The sequence below is a fragment of the Poeciliopsis prolifica genome, unplaced genomic scaffold, assembly GCF_027474105.1.
Source record: "Poeciliopsis prolifica strain line A6 unplaced genomic scaffold, Auburn_PproV2 SCAFFOLD011, whole genome shotgun sequence".
Classification (NCBI taxonomy): Eukaryota; Metazoa; Chordata; class Actinopteri; order Cyprinodontiformes; family Poeciliidae; genus Poeciliopsis; species Poeciliopsis prolifica.
Window position 1 is genome coordinate 6,225,837 of NW_026562386.1, and position 25,535 is coordinate 6,251,371.

At 38.5% G+C, this 25,535-nt stretch overlaps 2 protein-coding genes and 1 long non-coding RNA gene across 5 annotated transcripts in view; 2 read left to right on the forward strand and 1 right to left on the reverse strand.

The window, feature by feature from the left end:
* Positions 1–10,976, forward strand: part of LOC129363985 (uncharacterized) — a 77,716-nt gene extending 66,740 nt beyond the window's left edge. For 2 of the 3 annotated variants that reach the window (XR_008606380.1, XR_008606378.1), the window contains 3 exons: positions 5,073–5,238; positions 5,332–5,474; positions 10,065–10,976. This is a non-coding gene — a long non-coding RNA (uncharacterized LOC129363985). The remainder of the gene's footprint in view (positions 1–5,072; positions 5,239–5,331; positions 5,475–10,064) is intronic. The other variant, XR_008606379.1, reaches the window with a different exon arrangement.
* Positions 1–14,533, reverse strand: part of kif26ba (kinesin family member 26Ba) — a 100,523-nt gene extending 85,990 nt beyond the window's left edge. The window contains exons 1-2 of the mRNA XM_055036334.1: positions 13,447–14,533; positions 9,961–10,353 (exon numbers count right to left, since the gene is read on the reverse strand). Coding sequence (XP_054892309.1) covers positions 9,961–10,353; positions 13,447–13,500 — 447 coding nt within the window. The 5' untranslated portion in view covers positions 13,501–14,533. The remainder of the gene's footprint in view (positions 1–9,960; positions 10,354–13,446) is intronic.
* Positions 14,534–16,432: 1,899 nt separating this feature from the next.
* Positions 16,433–25,034, forward strand: si:dkey-127k13.1 (PWWP domain-containing DNA repair factor 3A). The gene is made up of 15 exons (XM_055036922.1): positions 16,433–16,631; positions 17,106–17,240; positions 17,339–17,637; positions 18,534–18,780; positions 18,978–19,118; positions 19,209–19,279; positions 20,597–20,679; positions 20,821–20,881; positions 20,954–21,029; positions 21,348–21,398; positions 21,494–21,735; positions 23,607–23,776; positions 23,809–23,827; positions 23,908–23,996; positions 24,104–25,034. Exons 2-15 carry the CDS (start codon positions 17,234–17,236, stop codon positions 24,201–24,203), a joined length of 1,656 nt encoding a protein of 551 aa, XP_054892897.1. The 5' UTR covers positions 16,433–16,631; positions 17,106–17,233; the 3' UTR covers positions 24,204–25,034.
* The last annotated feature ends 501 nt before the right edge of the window (positions 25,035–25,535 follow it).

Consider the following 25,535-nt stretch of genomic DNA (forward strand, 5'->3'; position numbering starts at 1 on the left):
AAAAAACTTAAGAGTAAAACAAAACCTCTTTTCCTGAATTCTCACTCAAGCTTAAGAATATATAATTGAAATAGTCCAACAACAAATTAATAAGCCCAGCATATTAAAGGTATTTTTGTGCTTAAAAAAAAGAACTGTAACATACAAAATGTTTGTGTCTATCTTTGTTGTTTTCTTCTTTTTGTAGGTTTGGGGAAATTTTAAAGCTGTATGTTTATATTGAAGATTTGATAAAAGGTGAGTTTATCCCTTGATAGAAAACAAATTTAAAATGCAGACTTCTCAGAAATACCATTATTTTTCCACAAAAAGTACCTGCAAATTTATAGCTGAAAAACTCTTCTTCCTGTGGTGCATGTCTATTTATTTCTGATTGGAAAAAGCAACCGATACTTCATTTTCATGTTGGGGTGACAGAGACATGTTACCCATTATCTAAAACACAGACTGAAGACAGGAGAAAACATTTTCACTCAATTTTTCATCATCGTATTGTCATCCAAAAAGACAACTAAAAATAAATTGGTTTTTACCTTGAAAGGTACATTGATAATGAAATATTATGATTTTAGTTGGTTCTTGCCACAATTTCTCAAAGAAACTGAAAGAAAACAACCCTGAGAAAACTAAGAAATATAGAAGTTTATTGGTATAAAGTTAACTCTCTCTCTACATATATATATATATATATATATATATATATATATATATATATATATATATATATATATATATATATATATATATATGTTACCTGACACCTCAGCCTGTCATAAGATTTTCCAAGAGGGAGATGCTGAAGATAGATGTGTGATGATGCGATAGCCTGCGATGGTCTGTGTGGATGCGTGTGCTTGTGCATAGGTGTGATGTGTTTGCATGAGTGAACGTTCATGCGTCTGAGTGATTTATCAGGGTCTGACAGGAGGCTGACTAATGTTAGAAGTGTTGTTAGCAGGTCTTCAAATAAACTGTTGAGCAAGCGAGACTTCACAGCCTCATGGAGGGCTGGATCTGGCACCTGCTGCTGTTGGAACGCCAACGTTTTTAATCTCCACGTTTCTAAAAGTGTGGACAAAAAAATAGTGACTTAACCAGGCTGCTAATTATAATTGTCAACACTTTCCATGAAGTGCATGAAGTTGTTTTGGGTGATTAATTTTCTTATTCATATCTATCACTTGACAGGTTAACAAATAGAAAAAAACAGTATTGCATATATATGTAATGATACATAAAGGTATTAATTCAGAATTTTCCAAATAAGTAATAGGCAAGTTATTAAATTCATGTAATCTCTACCAGTCAAATGTGAGATACTGTGTACACAATAAGTGATTAGTTTTAATAAAATATATGTTTAAGGCCTTTTTACACCTTAATAATAACAGTAAAGTAAAAATGAGACTGAGACATCACTACATTGCTGTCAGTATGACTACACAGACATTTGCACAAAGAAAATTGAAATGGACTCATTCAATATCATAATGATTACAGATTCAAATAATAAGAAATTCTAATTTTGTTTTGGAAACATGAGAATCCTTCTGAATGAGCATACCTAACTACTATCAATGATTTTACAGGCATAGCATTTAAAATATGATTTCATTTGCGCAGTAGTAGAGGGAATTTGCAACACTGCCATCCATTTTTATTTAAAGCGTTGGATTTTAATGCGTTAAACTGTTGTATTTCTGCACATTATCCACTTCATGCATACTTCACTCCTACTGAACAACGATTTATACTTTTCTCAGTTGCGTGGGTAAAAGAGAAATAGTTGCCATGGCAGCAGTGGACATTGCGCAACAGCTGTTGAGACTTTAACCATGATCCAGTAATGTGCAAATGCTCTCTGTGATGCCATGTGCTTGTGTCTTTGTGCATTCGTTTGTGTGACTATCCTCAGGATACCTTAGTCTGCATGTTGGTATCCGTTCAAGCTGTTGTGTGTCAGTGTGTCTGTTTGGGTACGAGCGCCCATGCATGTGATCCGCCCGTTGTGGCAATATGCTGCCAGTGTGTCAGAGAGTGTGTCTGCTTGCATTTAGTCTTGCAGCCTATGAACGTGTGGTGTTTTTGTATATTTTGTGCTTTTGGGATTTGATAAGTCAGATTTGTGCAGTTTATTTAACGTTCGTGTCTGAAAACCTCAACATTTCCATAAGAGAGAGAAGAAATGTGAAAAAACCAGGTGACAATCTGGATCACTTTAGCAGATATTTAATCAAAAGTTTGAGTTAATCTTTAATTTTTATGTTTTAAATATGACTGAGACATTACTACTTCACCTGTAGCGAAGTGGGTGTCTTAAAGTCTTAAAGATTTATTTGTTTTGTCGACTGTATTTAAAATCAGCCTGACTGAGATTCAAATCTCCAAACATTGGCAGTGTTTCTTCATTTACTTACTGTTATACTTTGAAAATGACTTTTTTAATCTGCAGTAATCTTGCTTTGCAGCTTTTCAGTCAACCACAGAAAATGTAGCTGCTTATTATGAATATAAATTGTTCCAATTAATGTAAATGCGTCCTGAAGGAGATAATTCAGTAATTTGTTGGTTATTCTTGTTTGATTTTTTGTTTTTGATTTGTTTCATTCAAGAGCAATACTAGTGTTTTTACCATATTGCAATACAAGTTTAAATGCTTTTTATTATCACTTTTATTATGGTGGAATAAATTACCTGAAAATATGATCAGCTTTTCGATCAATCTATCAAATTGTATTTGTATTGTACCTCCTAGCGACAAGGCATTTCTAGGTGATAAAAACACAAAAATGCAAAGTCATAGAAAACACAGTCAACAACTGAAACATTACATTTTGCCATCATTACACAACAAAATGGTTGATCAATTGATTATGTTCCAATAGCAACTCTAACCAGGTGGGTTTTAGTCAAGATTTAAAGTAAGTCAGTGTTTCAGCTGTTTTGCAGTTTTCAGGTAGTTTGTTTCAGACTTGTGATGCATAGAAGCTGAATGCTGCTTCTCCATGTTTGGTTCTGGTTTCTGAGGACGCAGACCAGACCCAGAAGACCTGAGATTGACCTTTTAGGTAGACCTGTGGGGACAATGTTGCAGTAATCAATGCAACTAAAGATAAACGCCTGGATGAGTTTCTCTAGATCTCGCTGAGACGTTAGTCCTCCATGTTGCCCATTTGTACTTTATAGGGACTATGACCATGTTCATAGTCATGGTCATTTTTCAGTTTGATCAACTTATATCACCAGATATACACAAACCATCATGTTTTGCTTTTTCATTTGTTTACTGAAAATTGTTAAACTTTTACAGCAGTAGCTGAATTAAGCTGCAGTTTGACAGAGATGGTGGCGAACAAGTCATAGTTAATGCTGGACTGGTGTGAACTGGTGTGAACTGGTGTATGCACTTTTGTAGGTTGGCTTTATCTTGACATGAGGCTTGAGAGAAGCTCAAAAATTCAGCCTGCATCAGCATCTCCCCCTCCCTCCTTCCATCCTCACCGTCTTACTGTTATTGATGAGGCTACCTCTTTATATGGTAATGTCTTTCACACCTGAAAGGCGTAAGGCAGCCATGATTGTTTCTCTTTCTCTCTTTCTTACTCACACACACAGAGAGAGAGAGCTGCACAAACTATACAACCCAGGAAACACACTAAAATGGGCTATCATCTCCATGAATACCATATATTTTCACCCTCTTTCCCTTCTCACAGTCACACACACACTTACCACACACCCACAGACGGCTATGAGGAGCCCATTAACACTGACAGAGATATGTATGCAGCTCACATCTGTTACATGTCGCTGCAGAGGCAGCACCAGCTGCCGTGGTTTCCAGAGGCCTTAGCAATATGGGATTTGGTTATTACAGGACGGCCATCTACCCTTGTGCAGTTAAATATCCCTCTGAGTGATGATATTTCAAGGCCTGATCTGATAAATGCACAAATTATAGGCTAATTACTTGTAACATCACACAATAATCCAGTGGCTGAGATTATCTTTACTGATGAGAGCGGGTGTGAAATCTTAATTTGTTGGCTGGAAAAGCTGAGAGAGTTTATGACATGCTTATTGATTAATTATTACAACATACACATTGAAGTACAGCACTATAATATTCAATGCAATAAGCACGTTTACTACAAACACTTCCAAGTTTAGCAGGTGTTTATATATTTATCAATATACACAAAACATTGCCTCATTTTTGCAATAGTTAGGATTTCATGTTGGTTTTATGTATTTAAGTAAATATATGCTTTTATTCAAATAGTTTTCTATTTATATATCGTAATAGCCGTGGTATTTTTAGTCATTGTCATCATATTGTAGGAATGTCACACTGTTCATGCCAACCACCCACACAGCTTAGTAAATGGACTCGCTTACAGCACAAACATGATCACTGGTTTTACAACACTGGTGTAAAAAGGTTTACAAAAAAACAAAATGTCAATGAGAATATCTGGAGATTATGACCCAAAGAGTCAAATTGTGTCTTTATGAACAGATTTAAAAGCTTCATTTGGTTTTTCTGAGAAAGAATAGTAGATTATGTTTAAAAAAAAGAAGCTTTGTCAAACAAGTTGGTTTTTTAAGAAGGGAAAGCAGAAAATAATACATACAGAACAAGTCTTTAGCATAATTCTGGATGTCGGGTTAACCATTTCTCCCTGGAGTCGTTTCTTTGGCTTTAGCTTTAGGGACAAACATTCAAACCAAAAACTTATCCGAGGCAGAAATGGCTGACAAGTGTTTAATGTACCATCTAATGCAGCCAGACACATTAGTGGGTTTGCTAATATAAACATTTTAAGTGCGTGTGTAATATGTATGTCCAGAGGAAACTCCCACAGCAAAGCGAGCGCTGCTCTTCAAATGACAAACTCAAACAGACACAAAGAAACACGCAGATGAAAGCAATCTCACTAAATCAAGCTTCCTGGAGGAGGGCCTCCCAGGGGAATAAAGCTACAAACATGTCCTTCTATGGCTTTATTTCCACATCTGATCTACAGTTGTATATGTTTCACTTTCTAAACACGGATGGTTTTGACTTTCAGCTGATCAGAAACAGACTTTTAAAGCCGACGAACAGGGTGACCCACTTTCCTGAAGTGACCTGGACCAACCAAAACCAGATCATCTTCCATCCACTTATGATTTGGGCGTGGATCCGGCTGAGAAATACACAGCTACACACCAGGAAAGCAGGGACAAAAGCCTCAAGTGAGTGCAGATGTCTTGCCACACATGCTTTTGAGTCATTTGCTCTTCCTGTGTCTAAACCTGAAACACATTTTGCTGGTTCTGAGTCTGCAGGGCGCCATCTTGCTTTGCATTAATACAACCTGCCTCCAGATAAAATACCTGCATGCTGCACACACTCCTTTATCCAACTGCATGTAAAACAGCGCTAGTCAAACGGACGAACCAACCTGAGAGGAGTCTGACTTTAATTTAAGGTAAGTAATTAAGTTGCACTTAAAGGAAAAACACAGAGCTGCTCTTTCATGTCTGCTGTCAATACTCCTTTTGTCAATTGTCTGTGGTTTAATCTGGAAACTGTCACGTCTATTTTATACCACAAGCCATTATGCTTCTCTGCAATGATTAAATGCAATACAGTAATGAGGTGCAGACTATTAAATTCACAAATAGATGAATCACCTTGATTGGAATAACTACTATTCACTCATTGGTCAGATTATTAAGTACCCCTTACAACTACAGGGATGGATTCATATTTGCCTTCACAGATTTAATGGCACAGGTTCAACAAGATGTTGGAAACATTAATCAGAGTAGTTGTTTTTAATGCAATGCTCAGTTGTTACAATAGACTCAAAGTATGTCAAGTAAATATGTCCCACACCATCAGGCCACCAACACAAGCCTGGACTGTTGAACCAGGCAGGATGGAGCAAGTTAGAGGGCGACACTAACATCTAACTTGAGGCTCAACCCTCTGTCAAATTTGAACTGCCGGGTATGAGTTGTATGGGTTAGGAGTGGTACTTGGTGTGCTCTTCATCTCTTCTTTCATCTGCTTCAGGGTTCCTCATGCTGTATGTTCAGGAATGGTATTCTCTGCTTGTAATGAGTTGTTATTGGAGCTCTTGTCACCTTTCTATCACCTTTAACCAGGTTATCCATTCACCTTTGACATCAACAAAGCATTCTTGTTCAAACTGTCCCCTTTTTTTGGGTCATTCTTCACTATCCTTAGAAATGTGCAGGAAACATCTTAGTTGACCAGTTTCTGAAAAACTTATGAGCTAAGGGTTTTTTCACACCTGATAGTCGGTAGATTCTGTTTGATTGGGAACCGAGGTTGAAACACTTTCTCGCTGCACTGTGTCAAACAGTTCAAACCCTTTGAAAACTTGTTCCTCCATCATAACGTGTGGTGGCCCTGCACAAAGAACTACTGCAGAAAGGCACATGAAAACCTCAGGAGAAGACATGAGCACAACTTCTTTCTTTGCAAAATGCAAACAAGAATGTAGCAGCGTCAGACCACGAGCCATTTCTCCTGCAGTCTCAGACTCTCGTTTATTTTGGTTGTATTTCACCCAGATTGCCCTGCACTATAGTTTGCTTTCTGCTTTAGAGCGGTCTCCAAACCAAGACCTAGGACTTTAAGCGAAGCAGAGTTCACGTCTGTGACCCTCATCAGAATTTGATTGTGCATTTACACTTTCTCAAATAAACCAAACTTTCTCGACAAAAGAACTAGTTTGCTTAAAGCGGACTAAACGGGTCTGGTGTGAATGTGAATGCTCACTAAAATCCTCTAGCTTAGATACTCTCAGATTGAATTTAACATGACGACTAACAATGTCATGTCAGGTTTCTGGCATGAGATTGGCTGAATCACAATTGATGTTAACAAGCAACTAAACAGCTGTACCTGTTAAAAAGCCTGGTGAGTTTATATTCACACGTTCTGCCAGTAAATGATCTGTACTGGCATATTTGGGCAAAAGGCTAATTCTGTCTTGGGCTCACAGGCTCACTAAACTGCAGACATGCAAGCAGTGCAATATTCAAAAGGTACGAGCTGTGAAGGTCATCATTAACATAATGTGTGTGTGGAGATATTCCCTTCATGTGGTGTGGACTAATGTGTTTACACAGCCACTCTGTGGGAAGTTTGTGTGTTTTCTGGGGGGACCTAAAGCAGGTCACAGCTGCATAAATTGTTCAATTTGAAGGTACAGTCTTGGTTTAAGATCAGGGTTAGACTGTTTGTGAATGTGCGTGTGTGTGTGTGTGACCTGTCATGTATTCATATTCATGAGACAAACTTAGGTTTGTGTGGTTTGTAAAAGTTGATGAATGTGTGTTAGTATTCCTGTTATGTGTGTATGATGGGGGTCACACACGCTCCTCTGTCCCATGGGAATAACACAAGGTCTCATTCTGACAGTACACCACTGCAGGAAACACACACACACGCACGCACGCACACACACACACACACACACACACACACACACACACACACACACACACACACACACACACGCATGCATGCACAGAACTGCTGCTCCAGCACATTTTCTGAAGCTGAAGGATTATTGGGTCACATTGCTTCATCAAGGACATAAGTTCAGTTTTTCCTTGACACAGAACACCTGCACAGGTCAGTTTATTCACGTCTGGGTTAAACAAAAGAAAGGCCAGCAGGGAAACTCTACCTGGCCAAAATAACTGAACTGTTAAGGTATTCAGTAATGACCCACAGGAATTTGAAAGCAAGCATAATAACTCCTGCTCCTGCCTGGGAGCTCTACAAACAGCAGAAAGTAGAAGGGCAACACGTAGAAGTTAAGAGAATCATTAAATTAACTGCTTCATGTGTTGCTTTGAAGAGGAAAGTTAGCTTGTCAGGCAAGAGAAAACATGTAAATGAAGTCTGGGAGTGAACCCTGCCTTTCTGTGTGAAACCAGTTCTGCTAAACCATAAAAGATCTAGTTGACTGTGCTGCTGAAGGGTTTTACTGATGCTTGTTCAAACAAAAACAAATAAAACTCAAAAGGATTCTGTTTGCGCATCAAAGCTTTCCAAATAGTCGTCAGGTGTGTTTATGCATGGTTAAAAAAAAAAACCTCATCACAGGAGCAAATCAAAGAGCACCAGTAGGAGGTTTATTAGAGCTTGAATGACAGGTACACGGGTTGAGTCATATTTACCTTGGTGTGGTCAATCCCGATTTGATAAAGAACCATAAAAAAGCATACTGTGGAAAATTAGAAATTATGTATTTACACCTCTTTTTACATCCCGTTTTTTTATATTTTGTAGTGCCAAATGTATTGAGAGATGCAAAGTAGTGCATAATCATAAATTTTTGACCATTTACTTGTTGAAAAAATATTAAAGCTGTGTATTATTTTTGTCCCACTCCCACAATTATTCAGTACGTTGTTAAAAATATTGCAGTGTTTATAATGCGACTGAATGAAAACAACAATTCTTTAAAAGTTTCTCAAAAGCAGTACCTACAGCAGCTGTGATGCAGCATTTGAGTTTGTGTTCTTCCTCCACTGCAATAAATGTAACCACAAAGAAGGCTGTAATCAGTAAGACCTGGACCCAAACTCCCAAATTACTCTTAATTAATAGCCTTCTAACCATCAGCAAACCTCAGCGCTTTGAAAAAATGTCAAACAGTTAAACTCTTGAATTAAAAGAACCTGAAACTCCAACACAAGCATATAGACTGAACAATAACTCTAGCAGTCCAAATGTAGTGCTTAGGCTCACTTTGCGCTCTTTATTAGCGCAGTTCTGCATATTGGTGTTTGTTTGTTGCCAATTAACCCAAGGCCAATGTGTGGGCAAAGGCTTAAAGTTATTCAGCTGCAACAGAGGAAAATAAAATTCATGGCAAACTAGAGTTGGAAAAGAATTGGACATTTAAACGCTCTCCCAGGAGGAGGTAATTTGTGTTTTTTGTAGCTCAAGTATAAAATCTCTGCATGAACACCAATTGTTTGCTTTTCTCATTTTTTTTTCCCCATTTATGTTTTATTTATTTGCCTCAAGTGAACCCAAACATCAAAATAATCACAAAAGCTCCATTTCAAAGCTTTTTCAAAAAGAAATACATGCATTTATTATATACAAATGGATTTTATGACTGTTTTAAGAAGCAACACTGGGAAAGAAATAATACCTGTCAGTCTATTTCAGTCATCACTATTTCTTTTTCAGCCAGATAACTTTACAACTCTATTAAACGTATTTATCCCATTACAGATTTATCTTTAATCTAATTTAAATATTTCAGGTAATCAAACTAAGGCAATCTCTGTAAATACAAATGCAGTTTTAAAATGATGATCTTCTTTAAAGCAATTACGCATTTGGACAAAAGAAAGCATAAACAGACTCGACCGTATTATAATACCTTGGAGTCGGACTCTGTTTCTGAGTTTGAATCTGCATGATTTGATTGGAAAGATTGATTTCATTTCTTGTTTCTATTTGACTTGGAGCTGTTTGTCTTGTAAAGTGCATTATGATGACAGCTGTGAAACGGCACAATGTAAATAAACGGATTTGAAAGTAATTGAAACAACAAAAACTCAACCAGAGCTTCTTGTTTGTGGTCACCATTTTGTTTTGTGACTCTATCTGTACCTGATTAGCAGCATCAGATATAAATTTTCCAGATCCCAAAGGCTGATTTGCTTCTGTTCAGCTCGGGGGTGGATCTCATGGGATAACAGTGTCCCTTTGATTTATTGCAACAATAACTCTGATGACACAGCAACACTGTAAACAAGCGAATGATTTGAACCCCAGTCCTTGGTGAACTGCCAAGTTAATGACAGCCTCTGTCTGAGTGTCGCAGTTAATCAAGGATGAATATTTTAAACTTTCTGCTGCTCACTATGAGCCAGATTTAAACGTTCTCCGGGAAGCAAACAGGTTTTTACCTTGCTGGAGTACGGGCCTGGGATGAGCAGTTTCAGTGCTTGACGCTTCAGCTCTGTCAGACGCGTGTTGCAGTTCTCACACCAAATCACCCTTTCACTTCCAGGTGAACTTCCACTCCCTGAGGCCGGCGATCCTGTCCCAAAACCCGGAGAGCCTCCGAGAGAACCCGGTGATCCAGTGCCAATCCCTGGGGAAATAGTTCCCGGAGATCCAGAGAAGGATCCTGGTGATGAGATCCCCGAGCCTGGGGAAGGGGTACCAGTGGAGCTGGGCATGGACCCGGCTCCCTCTGGCGCTGGACGAGTGCCGGAGCGACTGGTTTCCTCGTAGGCCTTTCGGCACCATGTGTCCGGGAAAATGGAGGCCGATTTTGTTGGGGAGGAGTCAGGCATCTGTGAGAATATATAGATTGTTTCACTGTTAGGAAAGACATGCTATATCTCAAAGGTGACCCATTATGGTCCCTCAAACAAGTTAGAAAAAGTCTGTGGGCTAAACAAAACATGGTCATTAGATTTTTTGTGCAAAGTCATTCTTAGACGATGTGGTTTTAATGTGTTCAATCCTGAATATTTTGAACTCCTTTCAGATGAAGCTGTTTTAGGGCCTTTTGTCACTTTAAATCCAAATAAGCTGCTCCTGGCCACGCCCCTCACCTCAACATTTACACTCAAGCAGATGTGACAAACATACATCTTTGAAAAGCAGAAGTGGAGCATCAGGCACAACCACCAAGAATGCAGCAAGGGGTTTCTGGATGGTAAGGCAACAAAAAAACATTTGTCTTTTCCAGCAGCCATTGTACAGCACAGTGGTAAAATCAGCTGACCAAACATGCTGGAGCTCGGCTGGGGTTGCTAGGAAACGGCGCAGTGCCTGTTGATTGTTTGGGACTCATTTTCCAAACAGCAAAAAAACATCAAATTATTGCCAGAAAATGGCAGGTGTAGAGATCAGGCTGTTTCCAGAAGCAGCTGAGACCCAAATTGAAATACAAAAATGTGTGAAAAGTGAATTTTGCACAATGGATCCTGCTTTAAAACACTGTGTGAACATAAATGCAAGAGGTTGCTCAGGGACAGGAAAGTAATGTTAAGGTTGACGTAAAGGTGAGAGCATATGGCTGTTTTAAGCTGTTGCCCTTTAGCCAGCAAGGCAAAAACAATGATGCTCTTTCTTTTTCTTGAACAAGCAGAGCAGCGCTACTAACATTTCTGAGTGCACAATATAAATCTGAGTAAGTTATAAATTGAAAAAAAGCTCTTATCTACTGCATGTTTTACACATTTTGCTGGCGAATGCGGATGATAATTAGCTGTCTTTCTTTATAGCAACAAGGTTCCCGGGTCTGAATCTTCACTAACTTGAATTCTCCCAGGGAACGGCTGAATTTTCTCAAGGGACTCCAGCTTCCTCCCACAGTTCACAAAACATGTATGTTCAGTTAATTGGCTGTTCTAAATTGAGCTAAGCAGTGTGTGTGGATTTCTTTGTTGGTCCTTTAATATACTTGCAACATGTCCAGGCCTCTTACCCATAAACCGCATGACTAATATGCAGTTTATGGGTATAATAATATCTCCTCTAGATGAGAAAAAGTGGGCCACGTAAATGAATCGGTGTATGAATATAAATAAGTGAGCATTAACATCTTAAGACAACAACACTGACTAAAAGCAATCAGCTGTCCAATTATCTGTTGATCAACTCTGATCAGGAATTGGCAGATCCAACTCGAAGAAATCTGATTCATCAAATGTACCAAAACTAAGAATTCCCACAATCTGTGGCACATATGTGCACCAAACAACAACATTGATGTTTGGGCCATGTGCTTGGATGCATAAATAGAGATAAAAGCCAGAAAAAAAGGAAATATGAAAGGATATCTCATGATTGAGGCAACTGAAATTTGGGACGTATCAAAACGGATATTAATTTCCACTTATCAAAGATCAGGTTGCAGGGTTTGCACATCCCAGATATTCTTCTCCCCTATCATTCCTGGAGACCCGTAAGGTGTTTCCAGACCAGAAGAGACGTAAAGTCTCTCCGGCATGTGTTGGGTCTGCGCTGGAGTTTTCTGCTCCCAATGGGAAAAGCCTGGTTAACCTCCAAATGGAGGCACTCAGGAGACAAACTGAACAGATGCCTGAACTGTCTCACTGGATTCAATCTGTCTCAGGTGGCAAAGTCTGATGATTCAGGGAAAACTGAGACAATCGTTGTGGCAAACATTGTCGAGGTAATGAAACAACTTCCCTGGGGCAGGGCGCCAGAAGTGAAAAATATTTATCCAGAGGTATTGCCAGCTTTGGACATTCAGGGGCTTTTGTTGTTGATGCATTTCTTGAAGATCATTTGGAAAAGTAGACTAAGACTGAGGTCCTATTTTTTTAGAACAAGAGAGTCTTCCACTTATCTTTCTATCTCAGCAAAATCCCATCTAGGATGTTAGAAATGTTGAACCATAGTTCAAGGAGGAATTTCTTATGTGGACTAGATCTTTACCTTTGCAGGATCAACGAGGGGTCTGTCTTTTTGACTCTGTAGGGTTTGGTCCACTGAAGCTTTTTGTTGGTGTTGCTGCAGTTACATGGAGAACAGGGGTGATTGTAAAGACTTTGTTGTATGACCGAAGCAAGAACTGTTTGCTCATTCTCAGCACAAAGCTGAGATTTTTCCAAGAGAATGTTGGGGGATCAACCAGGGCGGCCACTTGTCTCTAGTCCTATTTGTTGTATTTATGAGCACGATTTCAAGGCTTAGTATTGGAGGGAAGAATGTCTCGTTGTGAGATCTTTGAATTTTATTTTTCTGGTGCAGATGATGTGGTTCTTTGGACTTAGTTCAAGATGAATGTCAGTGAAGAGGGAGGTAAATGGGAGCTTTGGGTATTGAGTCGCAGCTCCTCACCAAAAAAATAGCAGTACATTACACAAAATTTAAGTTATTGCAGACTGGTCTGACTTAGTCATGTGAACAACTGAGTCTTATGAGCTGAGAAGTGGATCTTGCGTTAGAGGTTGCATTAGACATTCAGGTATAGCGGCTGCAGGGCCACTAATTCTACGGCCATAAAAAAAGCAGCTATGTATAAAAATGATGGGCGGGGAAGTGGCGAGGCTGCTGTATTATGACCAAACCCTGTGCAATAAATTGAAGCTAATTGCAGATGAGCCAGAGACACAGGTGTGAGAGTGAGAATAACACCTGACTTGGCAGCGATGATTAAAGAGATGCAGCGTGATGAATTTAAACCCACTGATGTGGCACTATGAGCAGTGATGTGTGAACCACGCATGGACACAAACCTAACGAGAGCTGTCTTCAGGTTGTATATTTATGACCAGCTAAAGATGGAAGAAAGCTGCACTTCAGTGTGGTGGGTGGTGCAGTGAATGGATGATAAGTTTTTTAGATTTTCCAGGTTTACGCACAGAGAAGCACCAACTCATCTGGAATTTAATAAAAAAAAAACCTACCCCATGTTTTCTGCTCCGGCTGCTCCTCTCCCTAGTCCCCGACAGTGAAGTCATGTTGTAGGTATAGAGGAGGGGGAGAAGGAGGAGGAGAGGAGAAATAACCTCTTCTGCCGCTTCACATTCAAAAAACAAACCGCTCGATCGATTTCAATTAACCGCACGCCTCTGCACGTCGCTCGTCTCGGTCTTGAGGTGCGCCTCACGCCGCACTCAGACGCATGTGGTGAGAGGTGCGAGCCCCATCAAGCTGCCAGGAAAACAAATCCTCCAGCTCCTTTGGTGAAAATTGAGCCAGAAATAGTTGCAGCGCAGAGAAAAGATGCACAAGTCATGCGGCAGATTGCGCTGCGCACTGAATGAGGCTCTGTGGCTCTCTGCTCAGCGCGCTGGAGTGGCACCGCGCTCAGCCCTGCCTGTCTCCATTAGCTCCGCATCTCAACCCGCTCAGGTAGATCTACCTCCTCCAGGGTGAAGTCCAGCGTGAAGATCACAGAACATGATCAACACATGTTAGAATGGTTGCATCCGACTGAAAAACCAACAATAACAAAAAAACACCTCAGCGACCAGAGTCTGCGTGCGCCTCGCTTTTGGGACTTTAAATGGACCCATGCGCACCCTCCTGTTGACTTCCCGACGCTCCGCACTCTGCTGCAGACAGCAGTGGACTAAGGACACTGGAGCGAGACGCACATCTGGATGAGGGCGGGGCCAACCTGCCCCTCATCGACCTTAGGCCAATCACACATCCAGAGGTTCCAGCTGAGTGACATCTGGACTGCATGCGTCAGAGAGAGAAAAAAACCCTAACTATATCTAAATATATTCATGTTCTGTGTCTACTGTCTAGACACCTGAAAAATATGGGAAACCTTTGTCTATTTGGAGGACTTTAATTTATCAGAATATGTCAGATTTAGATCATTAGCAATCATCGTGTGTAATAATGAAAATAATAACGATGCAGTATTAGTATGCAGTATTGAGGGGAAGTGTTTAAGAAATATTTAAATACTTTTAATCAAGATGTTTAATATGAGAATGCAATAGAGATGGTCTGGTCCATCAGGTCTTCTGCTGCGGTGCTTGGAGCTCCAGACTTCATGTCAAAACTTCTGTTTAATTATCCTGATTCCACCTTATGAAGAGCAAGAGATCTCTGCTGGAGGATAAATCTTAATTGATTTGCATTGCAGAGAAGACCCCTGTGTTCAACTACTCACAAAAAAAAAAAAAACGTGATTAGTGGATGCAGATACACAGTGCCCTCTGCAGGCAATGTGGGGTTATTACTGGTAAAACCACATCGGTGGGGGAAAGGACTGTTTGTAGAACTCATTATGAATTAAATATGGAATGCGAAATATTTCAGCCACAAAGAGAAAAATGTACATATATAAGAATCTTCTCTTAAAATAAAATATAAATTAATAAAATTAAAAGTTGTTCCAAATATTTTGCTGATGCTCTTCTTTATTCAGTCCTAAAAACACAAATCAAAAGAGAATGTTTAAGCTGTTCCCATATTTTATCATTTTGAAAATGAAACACTAACTTAGCTTAATAGGAAAGAGTCAATTCACATTGCCTGATTGGATCTTTTTGTCTGTATTGCTGCATCAGAGCAGTTTGTCATGGATCAGAACCAACCTTCTGCTCATCTGTTGGGTCTGGTGTCTCCCATTTTCATGTTGACTGTACTTCTTAGATTTTCTATGGAGTTCAGTCTGACATGCTTGCTGGCCGATGAAGTTCAGTGATACCTGGTGACTAAGGAGGATATTTGTACTTTTGGCAAACTGTGTAGGTACCCAGTTCTGCTGGAAAATTAATTATCTTTATATTTAGCGCTCTTCCTATGGGACTTTTTGTATTTCCAAATGAAATACAAAATGTATGTTAGGTCTATACTCCTGAACACAGACACAAAGAATGGACAGGAGTCAGAATCTTAGTTTTTACCTGCAGGTAGAGCACAGCTGAAACTTAGTTACAGATTCTCGCCCTATGCTCTCAGCTTCAATGGGCCTTTTTCCTGCTTTTATTAAAATTAGGAACGCCCTGGTTGCATGGCGGGTGTGCAGTCCTAAAGAGGAGGGGAGAAAAGCACAGCTGCACACTCAAATGCACAGAACGTAATTATGTGACCTTCACAACACATTTCATAAGATAAGAATATCAGTTTGCAGTTCCTCAGGATTGAGAACTTCCTGATCATGGTACCCTCCTTTTTTTCTCCTCAGCAGGCTGCTTCTCACAGCTTTCTATTTTCTGCAAACACTTCCAAAACACTTAAAGCACACCATCAAAATGTAAATACAAAGGTACATAACTGAATGATAATATAAAATAAAGATAAAACAAATAAATGATGATAAACTATAAACAGTTATGTCTTAAAAATCTTTATTTATTAATGTTTTTTTGAAAATTAGTTTTAGATTTCAGTGAGCCTAGCAATAATACTGTATATAAAAATATCACTCTGAATATCAGCGCTTCTCTTTTTGGATTTATAAACTGACCTCAACCATTTGATATTATCCATTTTACTTAGACAAATTTGCATTGACTCTGTCCATATGAAGCATATGTTACACAATGAAGTATGTGCTGCAATGAGGCTTATTTGTTATATTAAAAGTACCTTTAAAAAGTCCTTTAAGCAGGAATTTTAACATAGAAACCCAGAGGCCTGATTTTGTTTTATTAAAAACTTAAATGTTAGGTTTTTAATGTTTGCAATTAGAAAATTACCATGATCAACAAATATAAAGGCTGAAAACATCCAGCTCAGTGTAATTAATATATATAGTGTGTTTCACTTTGTGAGTTGAGTTTCTTCTGTAAATAAGCTTTTGTAATTTACAGAATGTGAGTGTAATTTTAAAGAACATTTCAAAAGTACATTTCAAACCAGCTGTTATTTCCCCTCCGGACCGCCAGGAGGCGGTTGCTTAATCCTTTTAAGAACACTTCACAGCCCGCGAATGGAAGCAAGAGTCATGTCTTGTTCCAAACAGGAATTTGTGTTGATATCGCGTTGCTTTCGGTTTTCCGTGTAGTATTTAGCTCGTTTTGAGCGCTTTGTTTTTCTACCTAGCGTAACCTGGTGCCGCAGTGAATATGAGCAGGCTCTGGGACGCATGACGGCTCTGGATTTTCGAACAATCACAGCTTTTACGGTGAGTTTAAGCCTGAAGCTGATTTTGCCAGTGTTTGGCAGTTGGCTGCCCATGTTTTGATATCCCACCTCTTGCTTTGCGAGAGTTACTTGTGCGTTATGATCTCGCGTTTTGGCTTTCAAGCTTCAAATGATAATGCTACACGTTAAAAGACGCGTGTAATAAAAATATCAGCAGACGTTTTTTTTTTTTTTTGGGTTGTGTGGCGCATTTTCCAAAAATCAACTAGCTTGTTTCGCATGCTATTTCGTTGTTTGTTGGCATTTTTCAATCTGAATATGATCTTAATGCTTGCTTGTTGTTCAGCTGCCGATCTGGCTTGTTTTGACACATGGTAGTAAACAAAACTGCATTTCTAATTGATTTTACAAAGAGTTGGAGAACATATTTAACATGAATTCACCAGTGTACAATTTACTGCTTAATAATTTCTCCATTCATTTCTTTATCTGTCTGTCAATTTTATTGTCAAAGGAAATTCAAGTCGCCTGGGTGAACGACATTTCCCCTGGTAATGTCACTTCTGTATTCATCTGCATCTGCCTGCCAACAAACTCAAAACAAATCATTTCAATGAGAGGAGCACACTGAGCCACACAACAATGAGAGGTACAGAATTTATTCTTCTACATTGTCTATGTTGTCCTATTTCAAAGATGTTTTGACCCAACTTCTGATTTGGGCTGTCTTTTTGTATCATCTTTCAGGGAGACCTCGTAAAATAAGGAAAAGGGAGTCCAAAGAGTCACCCGTCTTTAATAAGATCCTGTCTCCTCCAGCTGCAGAAGTGTCCATTTTTGATAATCTCGCCAATCTCAGCTTGCCTGCCTTTGAATCTGAACCCATTACACCCAAGAGATGCAAGGGACGAAGAAGACGGACTCAAGAAGTCATCAGTGTGACTTCAACGCCTGTGCACTGCTCCTCCTCATCCAACATTTCACTCTCCTCTCCCAGAGCTGATGAAGAGCTGCTGGAGTATGCTGAATTCACCACTCAAGCAAAGGTGAGGTGTGAAGTAAATTTTTACTGAGAGATGCTTTCTAATTTGTTCAATTTGGCAATTTTTATAGCCTTAGAGATGCACTGTCCATCTTTTGATTTGGATAATCTAAATTATTTTTTTAATCTCTTAAGGTATTATATTGATACAAAGGGATGGGTGATATGGCCCTGACATTTTAGAGCAGTGTTGATTACAGTAACCAGAAAAGTGAAGATAAAGGTAATACCAAAAAAAACTTTTTATGTTATTTTTCTTAAGAACAAATCAGAAAAAGTGGTAAGAAGTGGTGTTGGCAAATCAACACTTTATAAAAGTGAGAGAAAAAAAACACTTTGCTGTCTATTATCTATTTTACCATGGGAAAGGATATCTACTGGTCTGAAAGGGTTCACTAATTCTTCTTCAGTATTCATCCAGCTCAGTTTTCTTTCTCCCTTTTCAAAATATTTGAACAACTTAGACATTTCAGAGATCATATAGCCTTACGTTAGGGAGGGCCACGTCCCCTACGTCTCTTGCACATCACATTTTGTTAATGCTAATTCTGGGTTTCTTCTTGTCCCAAAGGAAGTCCTTAACATAAGTCTCATACTGTTTGTAAACCTGGGCTGGGATGTCAACGGACACCATGATGGACACGTAATTGAATAATGGGGCTATCATCATTCTTATTACATTCACCTTCCCTCATAAAGAGAGTTTCAATTTTGCCCATTGAGCAAAATTAGTTTTCATCTTGCTGAAAAAGCGTTTCCATATTCAGTAGCATTATTTCCTTTACATTCGAGTGAAGTCGTATACCCGGATATTTCATACCCGAGGGAACTCACTTAGTTAAATTGTGTAATATCATTTGAGTGACATGTTTATTATAGCATCTTTTTATGTTGCTGCAGACTCCAGAGGACGATCCACCATGCCACGAATCGAAACCTCAAAAAAGAAAGTCTCGAACTTCTCAGCCAAAGCAACTGAGACGAAGGAGAACCGTGGCGCAAACCCAGAAAAACGGGACTCCAACGAAGCGTCAGCGTGGCAGGACGCGAAAGAACATGGCTAGAGATGCAAAGGGAAACGGCACTCAGCCACCCCAACATTTGAGGCCGAGGTTTGAGCTGGAGAAGCCTGATGCAGCTGAACAAGGTACCATCTGATGTTTGCACCTAAAATAAACGTCTTAAAGAACCATGGTAATTAAAACTGAATCTGGTTTCAGTTTCAATTTTAATGGTTCTATATTTTGAAAAATGATTTGTCACTGTACAATTCTACAGAATTTTACTGAATACAGGAATCACCTCTGACTCCCTTGTCTTGTCTGCTCTCTACTCCCCCAAAAGATGACTCTTTGCTATCTTCAGATCTTTCAATCGAACTGAACCATGATGAGGAACAGCTGCCCTCTCTGTCCTTACAAGAAAATGAGAGTGAAGATGAGGAGGAAGAAGATCTGCCAAGTTTCCTGATGCAGAAAAACAATAGTAAGGAGAAAACCGCAGTGGCTGAATGCAAACAATCTACAAGAACCAGTCCTAGTGGATTTTTTTATTGATCACTGTTTTGTTTTACAGAACCTCCATCGATCACAGAAGGAGCATTTGTGTGGGGCAGATGTAGAAATTATCCATACTGGCCTGCATTGGTAAGGACGAAAACATTAGGAGATACTAAAATATGTTTCACATTGTACATTTCTTATTCTAAGCCAAGTTAGTTTTAGCAAAGTTGTTTCTGTTCATATGTTCCTCAAAATAATTTGCTGGGATTTTGGGCCATTCCTCCAGACAGAACCGGTAGAACTGAGACCTTGCTCCCACACATCTTAACAGCTCTGCTTAGAAATTTTCCAAGGCCACTACAAACATTGGCTTTATTGTCCAGAGCAGCCACTTTGTAGCTGCTCTGGTTCTGTGTTTGTGGTCTTTGGTTAATTTGTACCCAGACTTTGACTTCCTGGTTTATTGAGATGTTGTCTCAGTATTTCTACATATGGTCATTTCCTCCTGCTGCCATTTTCTATTTTTGGAGTTGCACCAGACCCTCCTGCAGCTGAACACCCCCAACAGATGCTGCTGCTTTCTAGAGCTGTGGTAAATGGTTATTTTAGTAATCGAGCATTCCACCGATTATTCATACAATTAACCAATTTTTATATTTGTGCATTCTGAACAATAACATCCCTGTAGTTTAAAAAATTAACCTGTAACTATAATAGCTCAATTTTCCAGTTAATCTAGACAAAATTTTACAAAAATATGAAATTATATTAGAATTAATAATAAAGCAGCAGACTCACAGACACTTATAACAAATGTCTACTGGCCATCTTCAGTCAATTTAATAGATCAACTCCCATCTCAGTCTCTTTCATGCAAGAGACTTAAGTCACAGTTCCGACACAACTCAGGGCGAATGATGATTTTTATCATCATTCATAAAAACTCATCTACGTTATGTTGCTAACACTTAGCAACAACTCAGAGGTAGAAGTGAGAGCTTCTACCTCTGTGAGATAATGAGATAATCACCCGGCTGGATGATTATTTAGCGGTGCGCTAAACAATAAAACATAATTTAATGAAGCTTTGGGGAGATAATTTGCCTCGAGGAATTTTAATAATCAAATCATTCGAGGAATCGTTGCAGCTCTACTGCCACCTCTGTTCTTCACAGATCAGATGATGTTTTCAGGTTTGCAACCTTTTTCTTCCAAATGTGGAGACGGTATTTAAGCGCTGTAATTTTCAGATTAATAAGACTGCAGGTCACGTCTTAACAATTAGCTTTTGGAGCTACTCTCTAAGTAGCCTTTCAGCCCATGTGTGGTTATAATTGCTTGAATAAATGAACAGGACAGTACTTGAAACTTTGCTGTACCCTAATAAAGACCAGAAAAACACACCTCTAACTACTTAACATTTCGGATGTTTTTGGATCTGTTGTGTTTTGCTTCCTGCAGGTAAAAAATGTGAACCGACGACAGAAGAAAGCAAGTGTCATGTTTGTTGACCAGGCGTTCACAGGGATTCAGAAACAAAAGGGGTAGAAACAAAAATCAGCTTTTTTTTTCATTGCCATTTGCTCATTATTCATTTCATCCTGTAAATGCATCTTTGCTGAAATGCTATTGAGCATAAGATTGATGATTTTTCTGATTTCGCCTTTCAAATGTTTTTCTTGAAGGTTTACATTTCCTCTGAAAACCTTGAAACCCTTCGACTGTGAAGAAGCAGATGAGCTGATGGTAAGCTTTGTTCAAACACCACTGACTGATTTGTGAATTTTGTGTTTTCCTGACACTTTGTTTCTTCTCTAGCAAAAAGCCAAAGAGTCATATGAGGCTGCTATTACATGGTCCTTGGAGTTTATAGAAGACTACAGGATGCGTATTGGTCAGTAGGAATTACAGTAGTAACCAAAGTCTTAAGGTGCTTTAGATTAAAAGTATAAGAATAAAAGTATGAAGTGAATTTCATAAATGAGAATCCAAAGTGCATTTCTGCGACCCGTAGAGTGGCAGAGCAGAAATCAGACTGGAGTTTCACAAAATGTTTTTTGTTTGAGGTGATGTTGAAAGTCATGTTCCTACTTTCTCCAGTCCTTTGGAAATGGATTTAGACTGTCTTCATGTGACACACAGACCAAATATGATAAAGTCCTCTGACTTTCACATTTTATGTACCATGTGTTTTTCTCTGTTTTGCTTCCAGCATGCGGCTCATTTTCAGGCTCCTTCATTGAGTATTGTAATCATGACATGAGTAAGTTTCTTCATCAGACAGCAACGCCTTCGCGGACATCTGACGCTGTAATCCTAATCACTGTTATTTTTTTAATTTTTTTTTTTTTGCAATAGGTTATCCGGTGAGGAGGAAGTATCCGCAGGCTGCCTCAGAGAGACTAACAATCACCAGTGATGTCATAACGGAGGAACCATGTGAACATCACCAGGAGGACAGTGTTGGTGAGAAGCACAAAGACGTTTCCATGTGCTCCAAGAGGCTGCTGCCTGACCGAACTCATGCTGCCCATAACCGAGCCAATGAGAAGCTGGTTCATTTCATTGTCAAGCAGCGGATGGTGGAGAAACATCTCCTGGTAGGATTCTTTTTTTTTTTTTTTTTTTTTCTTTTCTGTTGCAATTGTCACAGAGGGTAGATAGAAGTGGTTTGACCAGTAGACTCTGTACACTCTGCTGAACTGCAGTGCCTTTAAATCTTTGGGTAGTTTGGGTTAGCATAAATCATTATTTCTTTACTGACTTGCATCTGAGGAGCAACCTGAACTGAGGATGTAATTTAATTTAGTCTTTGCTGAAACTATACTATAAGTATTTACAATGATCTCTGAAAGATGCACGCTACTCCAAAAGTCTTAATATTTGAGTTTTTTCTCTAGCAGTTGTGATACCGGCACACCTTTTGGCTGGTAGTGGTCGTCCTCCCAGTAAACATGTCATTCACGTGTTTCAGATGTTAATGAGATGTGACACTAGCAGCATGCAGTCTTTGTCATGGGGAAATTATCTACCTTTAATGCATTAGGGAAGTTGTTCATAGTACACAGTATAATCATCTGCTTTAAACTGACCAATAACAATAGCGATGGATGTTTTGCAATAGTGATTATTGTTTCTATCAACAGGATGAAAATGATCCTGAGCTACCACAGCTTGAACTTTCACATGAAAGCTCTGCATGTCTCTGGGCTTCATAAAACCTATTGTTCTGCAGAAAACCTGTTTAGACAATAACTACCGAGCTCCTGTGACGAGTATTTACTCAGTTAAAGAGTCACAGTGACTGTTTGTGTTTTTACACGGAATAACACTAAAGCAAAATGCATATTCATGCAGTGGGACTCTGATCTTAATGTTAGCATGGTAGCTAACATTAAGCATTTAATAGCTTAAAAAAGATGTTTTTTACATATTTGTAATGACATGGTGCGAGACAGATAATCTGTGAAAAAATTGTGCTCATCTGGATTCTTCCTATTTTCCAACAACCATCTGCAGAAATGCACCGAAGCAACCAATCAGAGCCAGGAGGAGGGTCTTAGCGCTGTCACTCATGCTCGTGTACAACCATGAAAGCTGAGGCTTGTTAGCATGGCCACCAATGACGTTGGTCAATAATGATGGCTGAAACTAACAACCATTTCAGTGATTAATTATTCTGATGATTAATCTATTATTTTGAACAAATGGCACGTTCTGCAGATTTTTTTTAGTTCTCTGAATAAGCTTATTTTGTACAATATTAGAAGTACATAAAACACAAATATTTCAGTACCTTTTTTTTTTTTTTTTTAAGAGACTAAACATTATTCAGTTGCATTGGATTAACTGAATAATTAGATAGTAAGAGGTGCTTAATAGTATTCTTTTTTTTATCTTTTCTTCTTATTATTATTTATGGGTTTTTTTTACAAAATTTGAACCAGGTGAAGCTAAAACTATACCACTTGAGTTTATTTTATTTTTAAATGTAAAATGAACAAAGATCCATTTTTGTACAGTTTTAATTACTGTGTTCTTTCAGCAAATGGCCTTTTGTGACTCTCCAGTAAACGATCAATCTATTACATATTAACCATTACAAATCATTTAATCGTTTCAGCCTATCATAATCAGTCGATTAAAGGTGTCAGGTTATATCCAAGTTTTACAAAACATTTTGAAGATTTTATAATATTATTGTCAAAGTAATTTAATGTTGTTTAATAGTCCAAAGGCGTTTTGAATATGACTGGATCTGGATCCCATCAAACGATCTTATTCTGATTTAGGTCATAGCACAAGAATCTCACTCCAACATCCACCTGGTCAAAACCCTTGAAGTTATTGATGATTTTATCGTTTTTACTGATGTATTTCTTATTAAACTTGTTGCTGATTTAACTGATATTAATATATTCCAGAAGAACAGTCACCGTTTGTTTTATTTTCTCTATCAATCTGCTTGCAGGCCGTGATCCGAGGGCAGCAGGAGTCGAGATGGCTTCGCTCTTTTCTAAGTGCCAAAAGAAGGAGAGTGGTGAACATTTACCTGGAAGATGACCAGCAGCTGGATCGGGTCTACTGGTACCTAAATGAGCTTACGCTAAAGCTGTGCCCAAATCCCCTCGCCTCGCTGACGTGAAGTCGATGGAGCACGTCCCTTTTGTCCTCGATGTGCTTCTACCGGAGGTAAGAGAAGACTCGCATTATTGATTACATTTTTGCATGCATCTCTTTTTTTTTTTTTTTAACTTGTAATTTTCTTGCAGGCTATTATATATGCCATTGCTGGGGTGGACAACGTTTCGGTCAAAAAGGCAGAAGAGAAGTACCTGAAAGGGCGATGCATTAGTAACAGGTTGGATTTGAGTGTTTTAAAATTTTAAAAGTGTAAAATAAAAATATTATCTTAGCCCATATTTGAAACTGATAAATGATCTTGTCTTCCTTTTTACCTTTTCCTAGAGAAAGGCAAGAGTTTGACCTGATGATTGAACGGCAGATGTGGAAGAAGTCACAGCTTCAGAATACAGGACTTGAATTATTTTCTGACTCTATCAGTTAAAAATGGGGAACAAATTCATTTTTGTAAGTTTTTTTTTCTGTCTTTTTTTTTTTTTCTATATGAAATATTAAAAAACTTCCCTCACAAAACAATGCAACATTATGACTTCTTTAATATCCATTATCATTTTCAGTAAGTCTTTTTTTTAATATATACTTTCATTTTAAAAAAAGGGTATATCTATTGAATAATATCATAAAAAATTTCAGAACATTTAAAGAAGCACTTTTTTTGGGTTTTTCATTTCTACATTTGCTTGTGCAGAAATATATATTGAATGAATTTTTGCTGTGTACAAATAAAGCCTTAGCTTCTTCTTTCTGGAAATTCATCTCTGCAATCATTTAGCAGAAATTTTGTTGAGGAAATCCAATGAATCTGTTGTGCTTTTTCAATTTTCTTTCTAATAATCTCTTTGAATATCTGTCCTTAATTGATATACAGAAACATGTGGTATATGATGTCAGATAATTCTCAAAATTCTCGTCACGCCCCCAAGCTTTATCCTGTGTTAAAGTTACTATTATTTGTGAAAACAATGGAAACCTTTGGTTGAGTGAAGGTGGAAGAAGGTTTTGTTTTTGATTGCAGAAAGTTGTTTTTGTGATCATACTGTTTGGTTTGAACTGAAGTATTCGCTCTCCTGTCATGTGAATCTAATCATCAGACAGACTCAAACTTCCATGTGAATTGATCAGACTTGGCCTATGGGGTATTCATCAACAGGAAATGCCTCTGATTTCCTGTTACATATGTTGTTTTTGCTCTCTGTTTAAGTGACCTTGAATCTTATGAAAGGAGCTTTGAAATAAAATGTATTGTCATTACATACATGAGGTATGAACGGAACTCATCTTGGTATAGCAACTGTGATTGTCAGAAATTGTTTTGCTTTCGTTTTTATATTTGTGGCCACTATGTTTTTAGAGCAGTTAATTATCATCTTTCACCCAAAGGATATTGGGAAGAAGTGAAGCATTTGCATCACATTCAAAATAGAGTGAAAGCAGGGGGTTTAGGAGAGAAAAACCTGTTTAGAACAATAATTAGGAATTAGGACACTACATACAATAGCACTATACAGAAGAAGGAAGCATGAGATAGGGATGTGTGAAAGTTGCCAGGAAGAGGAAATAGTTCAACATGTGGTTTTCAGATCTACAGTGCGCATTTGAGATTTTGAGGGTGAAGTTGAAGGAACTAAGGTTGTACAACTAAAGTATTAATGTACTTTTAAAGTAAAACGGGGTTCTACAGTAGGGCACAGCTAATATTATGGGCGTTTTTTTTTATATACGCAGAGTTTTAGAAGTGAAGCTCACAGTCTGAGTA